General features: G+C 39.6%; 2 protein-coding genes across 4 annotated transcripts in view; both read right to left on the reverse strand.

Moving 5' to 3' along the window:
- The window catches only part of zgc:112083 (uncharacterized protein LOC550461 homolog), a 50,182-nt gene extending 40,184 nt beyond the window's left edge, over nucleotides 1-9,998 (reverse strand). Inside the window, exons 1-2 of the mRNA XM_059968751.1 lie at nucleotides 9,841-9,998; nucleotides 5,713-5,927 (exon numbers count right to left, since the gene is read on the reverse strand). Of these exons, the coding sequence (XP_059824734.1) occupies nucleotides 5,713-5,896 (184 nt within the window). The 5' untranslated portion in view covers nucleotides 5,897-5,927; nucleotides 9,841-9,998. The remainder of the gene's footprint in view (nucleotides 1-5,712; nucleotides 5,928-9,840) is intronic.
- A 5,850-nt stretch (nucleotides 9,999-15,848) lies between these two features.
- Nucleotides 15,849-21,438, reverse strand: part of prdm15 (PR domain containing 15) — an 81,208-nt gene continuing 75,618 nt past the window's right edge. For 2 of the 3 annotated variants that reach the window (XM_059968746.1, XM_059968745.1), the window contains exon 25: nucleotides 15,849-17,294. In XM_059968746.1, coding sequence (XP_059824729.1) covers nucleotides 16,770-17,294 — 525 coding nt within the window. In that variant the 3' untranslated portion in view covers nucleotides 15,849-16,769. Of the gene's footprint in view, nucleotides 17,295-17,580; nucleotides 17,661-21,438 lie in introns of all 3 variants that reach the window. The other variant, XR_009511872.1, reaches the window with a different exon arrangement.

Here is a 21,438-nt window from a genome sequence, read left to right on the forward strand (position 1 = left end):
GAGTTTTCATTTTTCTCACATGTTTATTGTTCTTACTCGAGAATTGATTATTTTTTTATTGACTCTCGTTTTATTCCATCTGTAATTAGTTGTAATTATGATATTATAGCCACCTCTGATCATGCTCCATTGAAACTTTCTATTAAATTTATGGATACAGCTTCTAGTGTTAGGCAATGGCGATTTGATTCTATCTTACTGCAAGATCTGGATTTCATTAACCTTATGAAGGAGCAGATCGATTTCTTCTTTTCAACTAATTCCACGGATGATATTTCTTGCGGAACACTTTGGGACACTTTTAAAGCATATAAATGCGGTCAGATTATCTCCTATTCTGTTGGTTTGAGAAAATGTATTAAGAAGGAAACTCTTTTATTGGTTGATAAAATTAAAGAAATTGACAAGACTAGTAAGACTAGTAAGGAGCTTTACAAGCAAGGGGTTGAACTTCAAATGGAACACAGTTTATTACTTACATCTTCGAATGAAAATCAATTAATGAAAACCAGATTTGATTTTTATATACATAGTGATAAATCGGGTAAACTGTTAGCTAATCAATTGAAGAATGCTTTGGTTAAACGTCAAATTATTAAGATTCGTCAACAGAATGGTGAATTGACAGTTAACCATGATGAGATAAACAAATCTTTTCAAGATTTTTATATCTCCCTGTATCATTCTGAATTCCCTCATGATCATAATACCACGTATGATTTTCTTGGGAAATTGAATTTTCAAAAATTATCATCAGATGATCTTTTAATGTTAGAAACTCCTATTACAGATGCAGAAATTAAAGGGGTTATTTCCTCTATGAATTCTGAGAAAGCACCAGGTCCAGATGGGTATACAGTGGAATTTTTTAAGTGTTTTTTCTCTACTCTTTCTCCTTAGTTATGCAGGGTTTTTGAAGAAGCAATTAGATTGGGTAAACTGCCACAATCTTTTTATAGAGCTTCCATTTCTTTAATAATGAAAAAAGATAAAGACCCTACTGACTGTGCATCCTATAGACCAATATCCTTATTGAATGTAGATTCCAAGATCTTTTCCAAGTTACTGGTGTCCAGGCTGGAGAAGGTATTACCTCAAATTATCTCGGAAGATCAAACTGGTTTTATTAAAAATGGCTATTCTTTTTTCAATATTAGGAGATTATTGAATATTGTTTATACTCCTTCACGTAGCAACTCAGAATGTGTCACTTCATATATAACCATATAACAATCACAGCACGGAAACAGGCCATCTCGGCCCTCCTACATGCCAAACTCTTAATCTCACCTAGTCCCACCTACCCGCACTCAGCCCATAACCCTCCACTCCTTTCCAGTCCATATACCTATCCAATTTTACCTTAAATGACACAACTGAACTGGCCTCTACTACTTCTACAGGAAGCTCAGTCCACACAGCTATCACTGTCTGAGTAAAGAAATACCCCCTCGTGTTTCCCTTAAACTTTTGCCCCCTAACTCTCAAATCATGTCCTCTCGTTTGAATCTCCCCTATTCTCAATGGAAACAGCCTATTCATGTCAACTCTATCTATCCCTCTCAAAATTTTAAATACCTCGATCAAATCCCCCCTCAACCTTCTTCGCTCCAATGAATAGAGACCTAGCTTGTTCAACCTTTCTCTGTAACTTAAGTGCTGAAACCCAGGTAACATCCTAGTAAATCGTCTCTGCACTCTCTCTAATTTATTGATATCTTTCCTATAATTCAGTGACCAGAACCGTACACAATATTCCAAATTTGGCCTTACCAATGCCTTGTACAATTTTAACATTACATCCCAACTTCTGTACTCAATGCTCTGATTTATAAAGGCCAGCGTTCCAAAAGCCTTCTTCACCACCCTATCTACATGAGACTCCACCTTCAGGGAACTATGCACTGTTATTCCTAGATCTCTCTGTTCCACTGCATTCCTCAATGCCCTACCATTTACCCTGTATGTTCTATTTGGATTATTCCTACCAAAATGTAGAACCTCACACTTCTCAGCATTAAACTCCATCTGCCAACATTCAGCCCATTCTTCTAACCGGCATAAATCTCCCAGCAAGCTTTGAAAACCCACCTCATTATCCACAACACCTCCTACCTTAGTATCATTGGCATACTTACTAATCCAATTAACCACCCCATCATCCAGATCATTTATGTATATTACAAACAACATTGGGCCCAAAACAGATCCCTGAGGCACCCCGCTAGTCACCGGCCTCCATCCCGATAAACAATTATCCACCACTACTCTCTGGCATCTCCCATCTAGCCACTGTTGAATCCATTTTATTACTCCAGCATTAATACCTAACGACTGAACCTTCTTAACTAACCTTCTATGTGGAACTTTGTCAAAGGCCTTGCTGAGGTCCATATAGACTACATCCATTGCCTTACCCTCGTCAACATTCCTCGTAACTTCTTCAAAAAATTCAATAAGGTTTGTCAAACATGACCTTCCACGCACAAATCCATGCTGGCTACTCCTAATCAGATCTTGTCTATCCAGATAATTATAAATACTATCTCTAAGAATACTTTCCATTAATCTACCCACTACTGATGTCAAACTGACAGGTCTGTAATTGCTAGGCTTACTTCTGGAACCCTTTTTAAACAATGGAACCACATGAGCAATACGCTAATCCTCCGGCACAATCCCCGTTTCTAATGACATCTGAAAGATCTCTGCCAGAGCTCCTGCTATCTCTACACAAACTTCCCTCAAGGTCCTGGGGAATATCCTGTCAGGACCCAGAGATTTATCCACTTTTAAATTTCTTAAAAGCACCAGTACTTCCACCTCTTTAATTGAGGTGGAATTTAATTCCCTCTTTAAACCTCTTTAATTTCATTAGATGCGGAGAAAGCATTTGATAGAGTTGAATGGTCATACTTATTTACTGTGCTTGAGAAGTTTAATTTTAGTCCGACATTCATTTCCTGGATTAAACTGATATATCATACTCCAGTAGCCTTGGTTTTCACTAACAATCAAAGAAAGATGTCCCTTTTTTCATTTATTTCGGGGTACTAGACAAAGGCTGTCCTCTTAGTCCATTATTATTTGATATTGCTTTAGAACCTTTGGCAATTGCGATTAGAGAATCACTGAACATTTTTGGCATTACTCGTGGGATGGATATACATAAGTTATCATTATATGCAGATGATTTATTATTATTTATTTCTGATCCTGAGAAATCCATTCCTGCAGTTATATCATTGTTGGCTCAATTTAGTAATTTTCCCGGGTATAAATTAAATCTTAATAAGAGTGAATTGTTTCCTTTAAATAGACAGGTTCCAATTTATGGAAATTTACCTTTTAAATTAGTTAATGACTCTTTTATATACTTAGGGATTAAAATTACTAAAAATTATAAGGAGTTATTTAAGGTTAATTTTTTAACCTTAATTGATCAGATTAAATGTTTGTCACTAAATGGTCACCATTATCTTTATCTCTGATAGATCGGATTAATGCTATTAAGATGATTATTTTACCCGAGTTTTTATATATATATTTCAAGCGATACCAATTTTTATTCCAAAATCTTTTTTTGCTAATGTTGATTCAAAAATTTCCTCATAAATATGGCAGAATAAAAATCCTAGATTAGGTAAAAAATATTTACAGAAGGCAAGGAAGGAAGGTGGATTGGCATTGCCTAATTTTAGATTTTATTATTGGGCAGTTAATATCCGATATTTGATATGTTGGTTAAAGGATTGGGAATTTATCTTTAAGCCCTCATTGGGTGAACCTGGAAACTAAATCTGCACAAGGATTTTCATTGGGTTCTATTTTAGGGTCTTCTCTTCCCTTTGCTCTTTCTAAATTGCAGAAACGAATTGACAACCTAATAGTTAAACATACTTTACGTATATGGTTTCAATTTCGGAAATTTTTTGGGTTGAATCAATTTGTTTAAACTATTCCTATTTCTTTTTTTATCCTTCTATTATAGACCAAGCTTATTCAGCTTGGAAGACTAAAGGATTACTACGATTTTCCGATTTATTTTTGGATAATTGTTTGATGTCCTTTGAACAATTATCTAATAAATATAATTTGCCTAGATTTCATTTTTTTTTAGATATTTACAGATTAGGAATTTCTTAAATATTGTACTTCCTACCTTTCCAAATCTTGAGTCTTTGGGTATTTTGGAGAGTTTGTTAGAACTAAATCCTTCTTAGAAAGGTGTAATATCAAAACTCTACGATATAATTATGAAAATACATTCAGAGCCCTTCTATAAGATTAATAATGATTGGGAAGGAGAACTTAACCTTACTATCCCTATTGAGAATTGGGATAAAATTCTTCAATTAGTCAATTTATCATCTATATGTGCTAAACATTCATTAATACAGTTTAAAGTTGTGCATAGGGCTCATATGTCTAAGGATAAATTGGCTCGTTTTTATTCCTATATAAATCCTATTTGAGACAGATGTCATTCTGAGATAGCGTCTTTAACTCATATGGTTTGGTCATGTCCACTTTTGAAAAAATATTGGAAAGACATTTTTGACATTATTTCCACGGTATTGAACATTGATTTACATCTTCATCCTATTACTGCAATTTTTGGTTTACCAATGATGGACTCAATCCATTTACCTTCTTCTGCTTGTCGAATGATTGCATTTCTTACATTAATGGCTAGATGATCTATTTTGTTGAATTGGAAAGAAATTAATCCCCCTACTGTATTTTATTGACTTTCTCAAACTATGTCTAAATTTGTAGAAAATTAGAAGTGTTGTATTTGACCCTTCTATTAAATTTGAAAAGACATGGAGACCATTTATTCAATATTTTCTATGATGTAATGAGACCCTGTTCCAAACCTATTCGTTTTTCCAGTTTTGATTATACATATGTTGAGAGGTTTGGAGTTGGCGACACTGATGATTTTGTTTTTTTATAATAGATATTAAAAAAAAAGGGCTGTTTATATTATTTTTTTCTCTCTTTTTTCACTTTATTAGTTATTAGGTTGTTAGATTAGTTTTTTCTAGCATAATTTTTTTTTCCTTTTTCCCTTTTTTGTTTTTTTTAATATATATTATGATATAACCTAGTTTTATTTATATGTTATTTGTATCATTCATGATTTGGGAAGACTTAATTATATTGTAACTATTGCTTGTGTATCCTTTCATGTTTAGTATAAATTTGTAAGTTTGTAATCCCAATATATATTGATAATAATAATAGAAAGATTGAAAAAGAAAAGATTTAACCTTGGGTTTGATTATAACACAAGCTGCAAACAGTTTTATTAAGTCAAAGAAATCTTCAGAGGAGATAAAATTTTTGGGTAAAAAGTAGAATCTGTGCAGGGCACTATAAATGATAGCTTTGACTGTCACAATATCTAATATCTCCCCAAAGCACAAGGCTACACAGCTGACCTGCTCTTAGCAATTCAATTGAAAAGCGACTCTTCGATTTCTCTTCCTTCAAGGAAGCAACTGAGCTAAGTCTTCTGAATCTTCCAAACACAGATTTTGTCGAACATCAGAAAACTAATGTGGTTCTACCAACCTTGTCTCACTTACATTGCAGGTACTCTAATTTGCCAGGGCATATCCTGGAAACTTAAAGCAGACACATTGTTGTAAGCTTGGGAAAGCAGATCAAAGGAGAAATATACAAATGATATTAAATGTTACATACCTAATTCACCAAAACTGTCATACTCATTAAGATGCTCTTTCAGATGTGCAGCAATATGATCACAGAACTCCTCCATTGTCTTTCCAATAAAGGTGCAATCCGACCACTCACATGACAGCACCAGATCCAAGTACTTGATACTCTTTCCTGGGGCCATTTTCTGATTGTAACTCACTGGAATCATACCACTATTTGTCACCAACACCTGCTTTTTGCTGTAGAAGATGGAAAATTGAATGAGCGTTTACAGATTTCTAAGAATCAATCATACTCGATTTCAAACATCAAAACACAATTGTGCACTTGCACCTACAGCTGAAATGTAGGTTAATTCAAGATATAAGCTTACTTATTTAAAGACAGAAATGGCTGATGCAAATTCTCAGGAAAATTAGGGATAACCTAATGACATCAGGGAAATTGTTTCAAAACCTTACAAGAAAGGGAATATCTGAGGGACCCTGCTACATTAAAAGAAATTTACTGGAATCATAAATTAAGTAAAAGATCCTAAGTTAGAACTAAATTAAAATCCAAGCAATGAAATATTCCAAATGATAAATGTCTGAAGTCCTTGCCTGCCAAGGACTTTTTACAGCAGCAGAGCAACAATGTTGCACAAGCTACCATGTGATACAGAGCCTATCAAAGGGTTTAATTCTAGTGATGTTGGCTCAGAAACAAATTCTGAAGGGTGCGGAATAGCAGTATTGTCCAGCGGACTAACCCCTTAGGGTCATTTAGAAGAGGAACCACCAATTTAAATGAGCCATAATTTTATTATATCTTCCAAAGTACTTGGTGTCATCTAGTCAAAATCAGAAGAGGGTTGGTACACCAAGCAGCCAATCCAGAGTCTACTACCATTGCTCTAATAAGGTCATTACACTCAAAAGATGGGAGATGGCAAATAAACAGTGAAGATGACAAAACATAAAATAAACAGTAGCTGGAAAGTTGATTTTTTTTTAAAAAATAGAATGTTCCAGCAAATACACAGCAGGCCAATGATTTTCTGTGGAAAAGCAATTATTGTGCCAGGTTCATTCTTCCTTGGCAAATTAAACGATTAACGGAATGGGTACAGTCAGCCCTCCTTATCCGCGGGGAATTGGTTCCGGGATCCCTCTTGGATACCTAAAAACACGGATGCTCAAGTCGGTGGACTTTAAGACCCGGCGGAGCTTAGGACCCGCCACCCACAGTGTTTCTGTTCCAGAAAACAATCACGATTGAAAATAAAGTGAAAATAATAAAGCGATCAGAAAGAGGTGAAACACCATCAGTCATTGGAAAAGTGTTAGGCTACAGTTGGTCAACAAAGTGAGAATAATGGAGCATGTGAAGGTCCTGCCCGAATGAAAGCTACAATTATTACTAAGCAATGCAATGGTTTAATTATTGAAATACATACATTTCTTAAATGTTTTATATGCATAGAGAGGTAAAATATATACTATATACTAAGACAAACGTCTAACTGACGCAAAATAATACCGGATGTACCTGTTCCAACTTAGAGACCTTCCATTTTTTTTTAAATTCCTGATCCACGGTAACCTACACACATCCTCCTGTATACTTTCAATCATCTCTAGATTACTTATAATACCTAATACGATGTAAATAGTTGTTACACTGTATTGTTTAGGGAATAATGACAAGAAAGAAAAGTCTGTACATGCTCAAACAACAACTGCTGGAGAGAGAACTTCTGGGTTTTCCAGATCTGCAGTTGGCTGAATCCATGCATGCGGAACCCGCGGATAAGGAGGGCCGCCTACATAGCTGAAAAATCAGTTTACAATTTGCAAAAGGTTATGAACAGAAATAGAACGTTGAATGGAAAAATGAAGATGCAGATGATCAAAAGCCTAAATATTGAAAAAAAATCTCAAAGACCAAAAGTTACCTACTTCCTCTTTAAATACTTCCAGTTATATGACATGCATAATGCTCTGGGTTAGAGAAACACGGACCTAACTTTTTTTTTGGACATTCTGATTCATTTGCTTGTATTTCAGATTTCCAGCATCTGCTGTAATTTGCTTTTAGATCAATAAAGCAGTTTCTTCAGTACTACAATCTTCTATGCTATAAAGTAGGTCTTTATTTGCACCACATAAGAGCAGAAAACAATTCAAACACCAAAGAGAAGAGTAATTTAATCACTCAAGTCTCCAAAATAAAACTACAGATGCTGGAAGTATGAAACAAAAAAACATACTGGTAATACTCAGCAAGTCAGGCAGCATCTGTGGAAAGAGAAAGAGGTCATTTTTAGTTTTGATAAAATAATTTTCACAAAACTCAGTTTCTTTTTCCACCAATGCTGCCCAACCCACTGAATATTTTCAGTATTTTATTACATATAGTGTACACTGGCAACTTGGTTCTTACAAACTAGGGATTTATGATGCCAACAGAATAATTATCAAAGGACGTAGCTAAATGGGAAATATGGTCAAGTTTAAGGGAGATGCATGGGGCAATTGAATTGAATTGACTTTATTTCTTACATACTTGAGTAAAAATCTTTTAAGATACGTCTCTGTCTGAATGTGCAATCATAGTAATTTATAATAAATGGAATAGTCAATGTAATATCAAGTACATTCAAATCAGCGTGAGTTCATCAGTCTGATGTCCTGGTGGAAGAAGCTGTCCTGGAACCTGTTGATCCTGGCTTTTATGCTGCGGTAATGTTTCCAAATGGTAGCAGCTGAAATAGATTGTGGTTGGGGTGACTCAGGTCTCCAATGATCCTAAAGGCCCTTTTTACAGACCTGTCCATGTGAATGTCCTGAATCATGGGAAGTTAGCAACTACAGATGTGCTGGGCTGTCCGCACCACTCTCTGCAGAATCCTGCAATTGAGGGAGGTACAGTTCCCATACCTGGCAGTGATGCAGCCAGTCAGGATGCTCTCAATTGTGTCCCTATAGAAAGTTCTTAGGATTTGGGGGCCCATACCAAACTTCCTCAACTGTCTGAGGTGAAAGAGGCTCCGTTGTGCCTTTTTTACCATACAGCTGGTGTGTACAGACCACGTGACATCCTCAGTGATGTGGATGAGGAGGAACTTAAAGCTGTTTACTCTCTCAACCCCAGATCCATTGATGTCTATAGGGGTCCATTCCTCCTGTAATTCACAACCAGTTCCTTTGTTTTCGTGACATTGAGGGAGAAGTTGTTTTCTTGACTCCACTGTGTCATAGAGATGACTTTTTCCCTGTAGGCCACCTCGTAATTTTCTTTAACCCAGAAAGTAGTAGGTACCTAGGGGCTGCCAGGAATAGTAGTGTAATCAGATAAAATAGTGGCGAGTAAGAGCCTTTTAGATAGACACATGAATACCCAGAGAATGAAGGGAAATGGCTCATGAAAAGGCAAGAGATTTTTGTTGAATTTGGTAACTTATTCAGTGTGGACAAGGTGGGCCAGGGCCTGTTCCTGTACTGTACTCTTCAATGCTTAAGGCAGTACACGTACAATTAAAATTACCTTATGCCTAGAAAAGAGCATATAAGTAAAGAGCATATCAATATAAGTAAACACTGAAAACTCAGCAGACCCAGCAGCATCGGGGCAGAAACAGAACTTTGACAATGGATTTGACACGTTAGCGGTTTTGCTTCACAAGTGCTACCCGACCTGTTGAATATCTTCAACATTTATTATTTATCTTTGCTACAGTTGGACAACTTGTTCCTTTCAGACCATGGATTTATAACTCTAATAGAGCACGGCAGATTCTTACAACTAAGAATGATCAATCACTAGTAAGGTGCTCACTTTCAATGCAATGAGTGACATGGGTTTAAGCAAATACAAGAAACACACAGCAGACCTGGCAGCAGTTGTGCAGAAACAGAAGTGACAACGGATCTGTTCCTCTCGCCGCAGATGCTGACTAACCCGCTGAGTGTTCCCAGCATTTCAGACAACTCAGCTTGAGTTGACGATCAACGTTGGTGATGCTCATCCCAGCCTCCACCTTAATCCGAAACTAAGTGACGGCCCTTGCAGCCCAATTGCGACCCAAACCCAAGCAAGGCCCCACACCGAAAAGTCAAGCTCAGTTCAAAATCGTTAGCCCCAGACGGTGAGACGAAGGCCTCCACTCACCCAGCACCGCCGGCAGAGGAGGAGAGACTCACCGCACTGGACCGAGTCGCCTCCTCCGGCCCTCGCAACCACTTCACTCCGTTACTATGACAACCGGTGAGCTGGCTGACCGGCCCCTCACCAGCCTGACACGGCGCGAGCCCACCCTGGCTCCTCCCCTTTCCCTCTCGCGCCCGTCTCCGGCTCCTCCGCCGTTGCATCGACCCTCACATTTGCCGCCTTAAAGACGTCACGTATTCCCCGCCAACCCGTTGGCCAGCTCTGCCTAGTGCTCATACGCCACAGTTTGACAAGGAAGCACAACCTTCGACCAATGGGAAATCGAGTTCTAGGCAAGGGCAGCCAATGGCTGTAATGGATCGTTTTATTGGCAACGACGGGGCTCAGCGACGACTCGGACTCCATCTTTGTTAGGGGCAAAAGTACAACCTATAATAATTCAGCTTATTCTGCATTTGTTGTTGTCCATCGGTACACTGATGATGAGATGAACTGTATGGATAGCATGTAAAACAATCTCTTTCACTGTACCACAGTGTTCTGACAATAATAAATTAGTTTACTAATTTAAATTGAGGAGGTCATTTGCCCCATGTCCCCTTGGTTTCCAGTAGAGATTCACCTATTATCATTCTACCTTCACCCTCTGATCCAATCCCTACTAACTAACTTAGTCCAGAACAGATTTGGGCATTTTCACCATGGCTGATCTATTATCCCTCTCAACTTCAATCTCCTGCCTTCTCTCCATAATATACGACACTCTAGCTAATCAGAAATCTATCAACTAATGTTTAAAATATACCCAATGACTTAGTCTTCAGAGCTGCCTGTGACAGATTTACCACACGGTAGCTAAAGAAATTCCCCTTCATCTCTGTGCCAAAGATTCAGCTGCTCCCTGCTTCAGTCTAAGATCCCCCAGTGTTTTAAGAAGGCAACGATAATCCCAGTGCCAAAGAAAAGCAAAGTGGCATGCCTGAATGACTACTGACCTGTGGCTTTAACATCAATTGCTATGAAGTGCTTCGAGCTATTGGTTATGGTACACATCAATCATAACCTACCTGTCAATCTCGACACTTTGTAATTTGCCTACCAGAGCAACAGGTCAACGGCAGATGCCATCTCTCTGGCACTACATTCCTCCTTAGAACACCTGGAGAATAAAGATGCATATGTAAGGAACAGCTTCTTTCCAACTGTGATAAGACTGCTGAACAGATCCTGACCCGGATATGGGCCGTACCTTCCAAATATCCGGAGCTGACTTGCACTACCTTACTTTCCCTTTTCTATTTTCTAATTATGATTTATTATTTAAATTTTTATTATATTTACTTCAATTTGTACTTCAGGGAGCGCGAAGCGCAGAATCAAATGTCGCTGTGATGATTGTACGCTCTAGTATCAATTGTTTGGTGACGATAAAGATTCAGCCTTCTCTCCTAAGACTGTGCCCCCTGCTTGTAGACTTCCCCTATTAGAAACACCCTCTCCACATCTTCAGAATCCTGCCAAAGGGTTTCAGCCCAAAACGTTTACTGTACTCTTTTTCAGATGCTTGCAGAGTTCCTCCAGCACTTTGTGTGTGTTGCTCTCCACATCCACTCTATCTAGGTCTTTCAATATTTGATTGATTTTGATGAGATCCTCCCTCATTCTTCTAAACTCCCATGAGTACAGGCCCAGAGCCATCAAATGCATCTTGTATGTTAATCCTTTCATTTCTTGGACAATGACTCCCATCCACTCCATAATGTACTGGTTAGGCACAGGAGTACATTCAGCCAGAGACTCATTCCACCGAGATACAACACTGAGCATCATAGATAGTCATTCCTGCCTGTGTCCATCAAACTTTACAACTCCTCCCTCGGAGTGTCAGACTCCCTGAGCCAATAGGCTGGTCCTGGACTTATTTCCATTTGCACAATTAACTTATTATTATTTAATTATTTATGGTTTTATATTGCTATATTTCTACACTATCCTTGGTTGATGCGGCTGTAACGAAACCCAATTTCCCTCGGGATCAATAAAGTATGTCTGTCTGTCTGTCTGTCTAGGATCTACTCTGGACCTGCTCCAAGCCAGCAATCCTTTGTTAGATAAGGTTCCCAAAACTGCTCACAAATCTGCAAATGCAGTCTGACCAATGCCTTTTAAAGCCTCAGCATTAAATCCTTGCTTCAATATTCTAATCCTCTGGAAATGAATGATGACATCACACTAGGCTTCCCGACCACCAGCCCAACCTGCAAGTCAACCTTCAAGGCATCCTCCATGAGGGCTTCCAAGCCCTTTGCACCTCTGATTTTTTCACATTTAGAGAATAGGCTACTCTTTTATTCCATCTACCAAAGTGCACGACCACACCTTCCCCTACCCTATAATCCAACTCCTGCTTCTTTGCTCTTCTTCTAATCTGTGCAAGTCCTCTTGTAGGTTATCAGCTTCCCCAACAGCACCTGCCGCTCCATCTAATTTCATATCATTCACAAATACGGCCACAAAGCCATCACATCCATCATCCCAACCGTTGACATATAACATAAAAATAAGCACTGAACCCTACGGAACAGAAAATGCCCCCTTTATTCCCACTCTGCCTCCTTCCTGTCAGCCAATCTTCTGTCCATGCGAGTACATTCCTTGTAATTCCATAAACTCTTATCTGGTTGAGCAGCCTCATGTGTGGCACCTTGTCAAAGGTCTTCTTAAAGTATAAGCAATCAACATCCACTAACTCATTGATGAGGGTTCAAAGGAGTTTCACAATGATTCCAGGGTTGTCATATGAGGAGCTTTTGATGGCTCTGGGTCTGTACTCACTGGAATTTAGAAGAATGATTAGCGATTTCATTGAACACTATCAAATATTGAAAAGCTTTGATAGAGTGGATGTAGAGAGGATGTTTCCTATGGTGGGAGTGTCTAGTACCAGAGGGCACAACCTCAGAATAGAAAAACATCTATTTAGAATGGTGGATGAATTTCTTCAGCCACAGGGTGATGTATCTGTGGAATTCATTGCCACGGGCAGCTGTATTTGGGTATACTTAAAGCGGAGGTTGATAGGTTCTTGATTAGTCAGGGCATGCAAGGTTACAGGAAGAAAGCACGCTGCCTGGCTTCGTGCCCGTGGTTTCACTACGTTTACTTGGCTCTCTGATGGACTGAGGCCGAGGCCTGGCTTCATGCCTTTTGCGGAGCTGAATGTGTTTGCTTGCCTTTGTCTGCACAATTTTTTACCCCTCTGCACATTGGTTGTTTGAGTCTTCTTTTTAGCGGGATATTTTCGGTTTCTTTGTTTTGTGATTCTGGAGCTGGCAGCCCTACGTTGAGTTCAACGCTGACTGGCAACTCCTGCCACGTCACTGGTCCCAAACTGTGTCGGTCTCTTCCATTCCTTTGGGTTATCAGATGTGTGGAGAAGAGCTTTGGCAACAGCTTGCTCTCCATATTGTACTGTCTAGCCTGCATACCTAGACAGCTAGGACACAACATCCATGGTTGACCCTGACCGATGGGAGACTTCAAAGCAGTTGAGAAACATATGCTGTATTATTGATCATGTTACCCCAGATATTTAAATGAAATGTTTCTTTATAGGAATTACCTAACAGAAGGGATTTTTTTTTTGGAGCATTCAAACATCATGAAAATAAGAGATTCTGCAGATGCTGCAAGTCCAGAGTAACACATACAAAAGGTGAAAGAGGGTCAAATTGTATCTATGGAAGGGGAAAAACTGTCAACATTTCAGGTTGAAAATATTCTGAAGGGTCTTGGCCTAAACCGTTGACTGTTTATTCCTTCTTTTCCATAGATGGCCTCTGACCTGCTGAGATCCTCCAGCAGTATGTATGTTATTCAAAAACCATTGCTGTTTCTTTGCAAGAATTAGTGCTGTAAAAACAGACGTCTTCAGGCTCAGCATAATTTAGCCAGCGGATTACTGTGCCTCAGCCAGACACTGGAAGTAGTGAGCATCTCAAAAGGGAAAACACATCTTTCAAGCATTTCATCACAAGCTGACAGCAGTCTAGACCAGGTGTACAAGCTGCCTTCAACTGCAACTGCATTTCAATTTTTTTTTCCAGGATTACATACAGACTGTGGCATCTCAGGGTCATGTCAAAACTCCTTCAATATACTTTCCTAAGATACAAACCGACGTAAACCATCAATTGAAACTTCTATCTCTTTCTCAGCCTTTTTTCTTTGACCCCAGCATCTGCAGTGTACTTTGTGTCCCTGGATCTTTAACTTGCTGTTTTAAAAGACGCTTCTATTTCAATTATGCATTCACTCATTTCATGTAATTGTTTTAGTCATGCTGCAAAAGACTTTGGCAAACTTTAGAAAAGATATAATGGAAGTGCTGTGCAGTTCCAGCTTTCATTCAGGACTTGCAATCCTTGTCATAAAAACCTCACATTTACCACTGGAAAACCTATAGAGAGGTACACCCAATGATTTTAAAGGAAAGGCAGATATGCGAGGAATGATGAATTTCTAGAAAGAGAAGGATTGAGAGAAAACACTTGAATGGATTCGACAAGCTGAATTAGAAATGTAAAGTAAGTTCGGGAAAGAGGACCACCACTTATTATAGAAGGGACTAGGTCTTGTCACAGCCATTCTACAAAGTAGGCAGAGCACAAGGTATATTCCCAGGCCTTGCTCCCTTGTAACTCACTGCGGCCAAAAGCCTGTTAAGATGTTTATAAATGTCTCTAACATTTAATGGTTGAAATAGATTAAAATAATTTGAAAATGATCAAATTAAAATATTACTTGAAAAATAAATTTTTGATTCACCTCTACCAGTCATACCTGAAGAAAAATTAAAACAAAAGTGTATTATTCTAATTCAACAACCCAATTTAAATGTAAAACACAGGAGTGAAGTGTTTCCAGGACCCAGCTGAGGATGTTCGTACTACTCCTCTGGGACTCCCTGATCAATCCAGCAAAGCAGAAGTCAGATTTGCTAAACTTGTTTCTGATTCATGTGTTGCAATACCCAAGTACAGAAACTGGGGACAAGCACAACATGCAGGCAAGTGACACGATCCAGCCCATTCTCATTTCATAGCAGATAGTAGAAAACAAATTCTTTCACAAAAAGAACAATAAATATTCTGGGCCTAGCTAAAATTAAAAAAAATGAAAATTTAAGTATACTCAAAGTGAGAACTGGCTTTCAGGGGCTAAACCTCACTGCCCTTCAATTAGTACATCTCACATTTTCACTGTGAATAAAACACTCTGGTAAATGAGACAAATCAGAAACAATATTTACAAGGGATCATTTCTAGTTAGCAACACAGTGGTCCCAAAAGATACATACCAACATCTGCCGAATCTCTTGTGTCTACAAACCTAAAATGTTGTCTTTGTTCACCAATTAAAATCTATCTAACCTGCTGTGGGCATGATGCAGTATGTATTTGGATTTGTGCTTTCATATACTCATATTGATTCACTGCAGGGTCTTCTTTGATTTGGTAAATCAGTGTTACCTATCCAATCATCTTGCCCACTCCAGAAACTTTTTTTTTGAAGAAAGGTAATTCACTGAAAAGACCCAGCCATGAAGAATCTACACCAAATGCTGTTCCTTCCAAGTGTGGCGGTCTATTCACATTTTATAAGCAATAGTCAAGGATGTCGGACAAAACAGATGCACTTAGGAAAGGAGACTGCCTCCTGACACACTAGCGAGGCACTCTGCAAATGCCAATCTGAAAAATAGGCTGTCTTCAGTTCTTTGCCAAGTACCAAGCAGCTTGAAATCTGTCAAAGTAATTGTTCTTTGTGACCACTGGCTAGTAAAAACAAATAGACAGCTACTATTTCCCAATTTCTATGGGTTACCTGGTTATGTACATTGGATGAGGAGAAGACTGTGTTTGGAACAGATATATCATTGCCTGGACTCACATGAGGAAAAAAAACATCCATTTGAATCACGTGGTTACTGAGACAGAGAAAATCAGTCAAATAAATAATGTTTACTTCTATCACCATTTCTTCCACACAGGCGTGACGTAAAATGCATGTCTACCTTCTTCAGCGCAGCTACCAAATTTCTTTGCTTCTAACATACTTTATTATTGAGTGTGACTGCTATCTGTTATTCATACCTTAGTACGCGCACCAATATTCTTTTAGCAGCTAAAACAGTCTTCAAATATTAACTCTCATGCGAGTTATACTCGGGTAAGAATGTGACATACATAAAATTTCACATGGTTTTGCGGGGTGTTGTGGAGAAGAAACAAATGACTGCTAACTCATCACCTTTGTTAATCTTCCTTTTAAAAGGGTCGAGTGCACCCCATTCTGATAAAAATAGTTTAAGTTACAGAATGAGCGAATGCACTAAATGGGTAAAATAACACACGCAGACACCCACACCTACATCCAGTTATATGTAGATCCAAACACCCTCTATCCCACACACATTCACCATCACAATAAAACAGAGCTGGATAGTTAGCACTTGCACTAATTCACAATTCCAACACATTTTAACTTTTGGTAGGAAATGCCGCAGTATGTTTTTTTTTATACACTTTTTGTCGTTTTTTTTAAAATTGTGCTCCATTTCAAGCCTAATATTGTTTTCACTTTTTAATTAAAAAAAAAAGTTCATTTTAAACTGCTATTAATACACTCAAGATGCTGTGTTCAACTCAAAGCTACAAATCCAAGCTGGGAAATCCATGGGGCAGAGTGGATTGAATACAGAAAGTTGCTGGTACTGCAAAGGCAGTAAATCCTGGAGTGGATCAACACTAGTTTAGAGTGGACTGTTTCATTCCACTGTGTAAAGGGGTCTTTCACAGTTAATACTGCATTGCCTCTTCCTGACGTCCAGGGTGAGGATGTTCTGTATTTTTATGGTGCAGGATTCTTTAGTAGCTGTACATCTGCTGTTGGGATGGTTGGGATGGCTGTGCCTGGACTTGAACCGGCTGCTGTTGAGGTGGTGGTGCCGGAGGAGGTGCTGCAGCCTGCTGAGGCTGCAGGATGTGGTGGGTACCATCTGTGGCTTGCGGCACAGCCCTCCAGGCCATGGCGTGCGGTTGCTCGGCCAGGGGGCTCTCGACGGGGGCAATAGAGTTGACAAAGGTGGTCAAGTTCATGGACTGCGGCAAGGAGTGGGCCTGCGGCGTGGAGGCGGGCTGCGCCTCGATCTGGATCTCCATTGGCCGACTGTGCACCACCGTTGAGCCACTGATGGAGTCGAAGCTGACGGTCAGGATGGAGTCGAGCTGCATCTGCCGGTCCTGCAGCGTCAGGTTGGTCACTGTGATGGGCTGAAGGTTGGTGAACTGGGTCCCTGCCACGGTGCTGATGTTGGACGAAACCGCAATGTTGGTCAGTCCAGCAGAGCTCGTCACTGTAGAACTGTTTGAATCTCCAAGTGTCACAACCACCTGCAATCAGAATCAGATTTGTTATCACTGACGTGCTGTGAAATCTGTTGGCTTGCGGCAGTGGTACAATATAATGCATACAAATCGCTATAAGTAGCACATTAAAAATAAATAAATAGTTCCAAAACATGAGAAAACGGTGAGGTAGTGTTCATGGTTCATTCAGATATCAATCTGATGGCAGAGGGGAAGAAACTGTTCCTAAACCATGAAGCATGCATCCTCAGACTCCTCCATCTCCTCCTGGACGGTAGTAACAACATTTAAACTAAAATAAAATATTTACCACAAACAGTACAATAGAAAGTGCTTGTATTGACATGGCATCATTCTTTACAGGATGTCCTGAACTCCAGTTCTTCATGTCTAGTAGAAAGATTGAAAGATGGTATTCACTGCCTTTGTCAAGTCAAATTTATTTCCATTTAACTATATAACATTTATAACCATATAATCTATAAAGAAACGAGACGTTTCTCTGAACTGAACCTGGGGGACTTCAAGAACCCAAGTTTGAATGGGATTTACCCCAAACCGCTATGGGAGGCAAGTGAAAAGACAAATGGGACTCTGGCTGAGATTTTCAAATCTTCACTGTACATGTGAGATATGACGTGACTGGATAAATATGACTACCTCCCCCACTTTTCAAGAAAGGCAGCATGTATATTCCTGTCAACTACAGACATGTACCGCCTGACATCAGTGGTGGGGGAGAAAAAACTCTGAGGGGGAGGATTAATGAGCCATGTATATGTTGGAAGGCAGCATGGCTTTGCTGATGTCAAATCTAGCCTGACCAATCTGAATGAATTTTTTGAAGAGGTAATGAAGTGTACTGATGACAGCAATGCATTAGAATATCTGGTTTTCATGAACATCAGTAAAGCTTTTGACACAGGAGACTGACCCAAATGGTTAGAGTCAGGGACATCTAGAACAGTTGGGTAAATTAGATCTAAAATTGGATTAGCAATAGAATATAGAGGGTGACTGGATGCCCATGACTCAAGGTGTCCCACGAGAACTGGTACTGGGACCTTTGCCTTTTGTAACATACGTGAATGAACTGGATGTATGAGGTATGATCAGTAAACAGACAGATGATATGAAGACTTGTTGTTGATGGTGTGGAGGGTAGTGATTGCCCACAGGGTGATATTGATGTGTTGGTGAAATGGCACGAGGTTTAAACCAAATCAATGGGATGGTGTTTGTTAGGTGTGATCAGGAAGGTTTCCTGACACAGTATGTAGATAAACCTACAAGAGGAGAGGTTGTAATTGATCTGGTATTGGGAAATGAACCTGGTCAGGTGTCAGATCTCTCAGTGGGAGAGCATTTTGGAGATAGTGATCACAATTCTATCTCTTTTACCGTAGCACTGGAGAGGGATAGGAACAGACAAGTTAAGGAAACATTTAACTGGAGTAAGGGGAAATATGAGGTCATCAAGCAGGAACTTGGAAGCATAAATTGTGAACAGATGTTCTCAGGGAAATATACGGCAGAAATGTGGCAAATCTTCAGGGGACACTTATGTGGAATTCTAAACAGGTACATTCCAATGAGAGAGGGAAAGGATGGTAGGGTACAGGAACCGTGGTGTACAAAGGTAGTTGAAAATCTAATCAAGAAGAAATAAAAGCCAACGAAAGGTTCAAAAAACTAGGTAATGTTAGAGAGCTAGAAGATTATAAGGCTAGCAGGAAAGAGCTTAAGAATGAAATTAGGAGAGCCAGAAGGGGCCATGAGAAGATCTTGGCAAACAGAAATAAGGAAAACCCCAAGGCATTCCACAAGTATGTGAAGAGCAAGAGGAGAGAATAGGACCAAACAAGTGTGACAGTGGAAAAGTGTATATGGAACTGGAGGAGATAGCGGTGATACTTAATGAATACTTTGCTTTAGTATTCACTACGGAAAAGGAACTTGGCGATTGTAGGGATGAATTACAGCGGACTGAAAAGCTTGAGCATATCGATATTAAGGAGGAGGATGTGCTGGAGCTTTTGGAAGGCATCAAGTTGGATAAGTCACCGGGACTGGAAGAGGTATACCCCAAGCTACTGTGGGAAGCGAGGGAAGAGATTGCTGAGCCCCTGGCAATGATCATTGCATCATCAATGGGGACGGGAGAGGTTTCAGAGGATTGGAGGGTTGCAGATGTTGTTCCTTTATTCAAGAAAGGGAGCAGAGATAGCCCAAGAAATTATAGACCAGTGAGTCTTACTTCAGTGGTTGGTAAGTTGATGGAAAAGATCCTGAGAGGCAGGATTTATGAACATTTGGAGAGGCATAATATGATTAGGGATAGTCAGCGTGGCTTTGTCAAGGGCAGGTCATGCCTTATGAGCCTGATTGAATTTTTTGAGGATGTGACTAAACACATTAATGAAGAAAGAGCAGTAGATGTACTGTATATAGATTTCAGCAAGACATTTGATAAGGTACCCCATGCAAGGCTTATTAAGAAAGTAAGGAGGCATGGGATCCAAGAGGACCTTGCTTTGTGGATCCAGAACTGGCTCGCCCACAGTAGGCAAAGAGTGGTTGTAGATGTGTTATATTTTGCATGGAGGTTGGTGACCAGTGGTGTGCCTCTGGGACCTGTTCTGGAACCCCTACTCTTTGTGATTTTTATAAATGACCTGGATGAGGAAGTGGAGGGATGGATTAGTAAACTTGCTGATGACACAAAGGTTAGGGGTGTTGTGGATAGTGTGGAGGGCTGTCAGAGGTTACAAAATAGGATAGGATGCAAAATTGGGCTGAGAAGTGGCAAATGGAGTTCAACCCAGATAAGTGTGAGGTGTTTCATTTTGGTAGGTCGAATATGATGGCAGAATATAGTATTAATGGTAAGATCAGAGGGATCTTGGGGTCAGAGTCCATAGGACACTCAAAGCTGCTGTGCAGGTTGACTATGTGATTAAGAAAGCATATGGTGCATTGGTCTTCATCAACAGGGGGTCTGAGTTCAAGAGCAGAGAGGTAATGTTACAGCTGTATAGGACCCTGGTCAGACCCCACTTGGAGTACTCTGCTCAGTTCTGATCACCTCACTACAGAAAAGATGCGGAAACTATAGAAAAGGTGCAGAGGAGATTTACAAGGATGTTGCCCGGATTGGGGAGCATGCCTTATGAGAATAGGTTGAGTGAACTCGGCCTTTTCTCCTTGGAGCGACGGTGAATGAGAGATGACCTGATAGAGGTGTATAAGATGATGAGAGGCATTGATCGTGTGGATAGTCAGAAGCTTTTTCCCCAGGGCTGAAATGACTAACATGAGAGGACACAGTTTTAAGGTGCTTGGTTGTAGGTACAGAGGAGATATCAGGGTTAAGTTTGCTTTTTTTTTAAAATGCAGAGTGGTGAGTGCATGAAATGGGCTGCCGGCAAGTGATAGAGGCGGATAAAATAGGGTCTCTAGACTTCTGGATAGGTACATGGAGTTTAGAAAAATAGAGGGCTATGGGTAACCCGAGATAATTTCTAAGGAAATTACTGTTCGGCACAGTATTGTGGGCCGAAGGACCTGTATTGTATTGTAGGTTTTTCTGTTTTTATAATGCGGTTAAGGTAGCACTTGGGATACTGACCTTCTGTTATGTCTTCTGTGATTTAGATTGTTATCTCTAATTACTGGATCTCACTACCTGCAAGCTCACAGCTGTTGGTTGCTCATTATCGCATTGTTAAGCAATTCCCTTTCATCACCAGGGTGGCCATTTTGTATCATTTGTACATTCCAGTCAGTTAGAACCAATTTGTTGTAAGTCAAGAGAGCTTTGTTCAGTGTTTGAATCTACTTTTTGTAAGGGAAAACTCTTAAGCGAGGGCAGAATACCTCCATCAATTGGGATATTCAATAAAAGAGATTAAGTTCCAACCTTTTAGAACATTGCTCTGACCTCAGATGGGGTACAGCATGCATTTCCAGTCAGCGCTCTACAAGATGAATGTAATTGAGTTGAAGAGTCTGCTAAGAAGATTCACCAAGATGCTGTTCAGTATGGAGCGATTTGGTTATTAGGAATGACTGGGCTGTTTTCCTCAAACAGAATTTGGATGTCTCGTCAAGCACTTGAATTACTTAGAAGACTATGAGCCCAGTGTTGCAACTCAGATGGGTGTCCACT

The sequence above is a fragment of the Hypanus sabinus genome, chromosome 4, assembly GCF_030144855.1.
Source record: "Hypanus sabinus isolate sHypSab1 chromosome 4, sHypSab1.hap1, whole genome shotgun sequence".
Classification (NCBI taxonomy): Eukaryota; Metazoa; Chordata; class Chondrichthyes; order Myliobatiformes; family Dasyatidae; genus Hypanus; species Hypanus sabinus.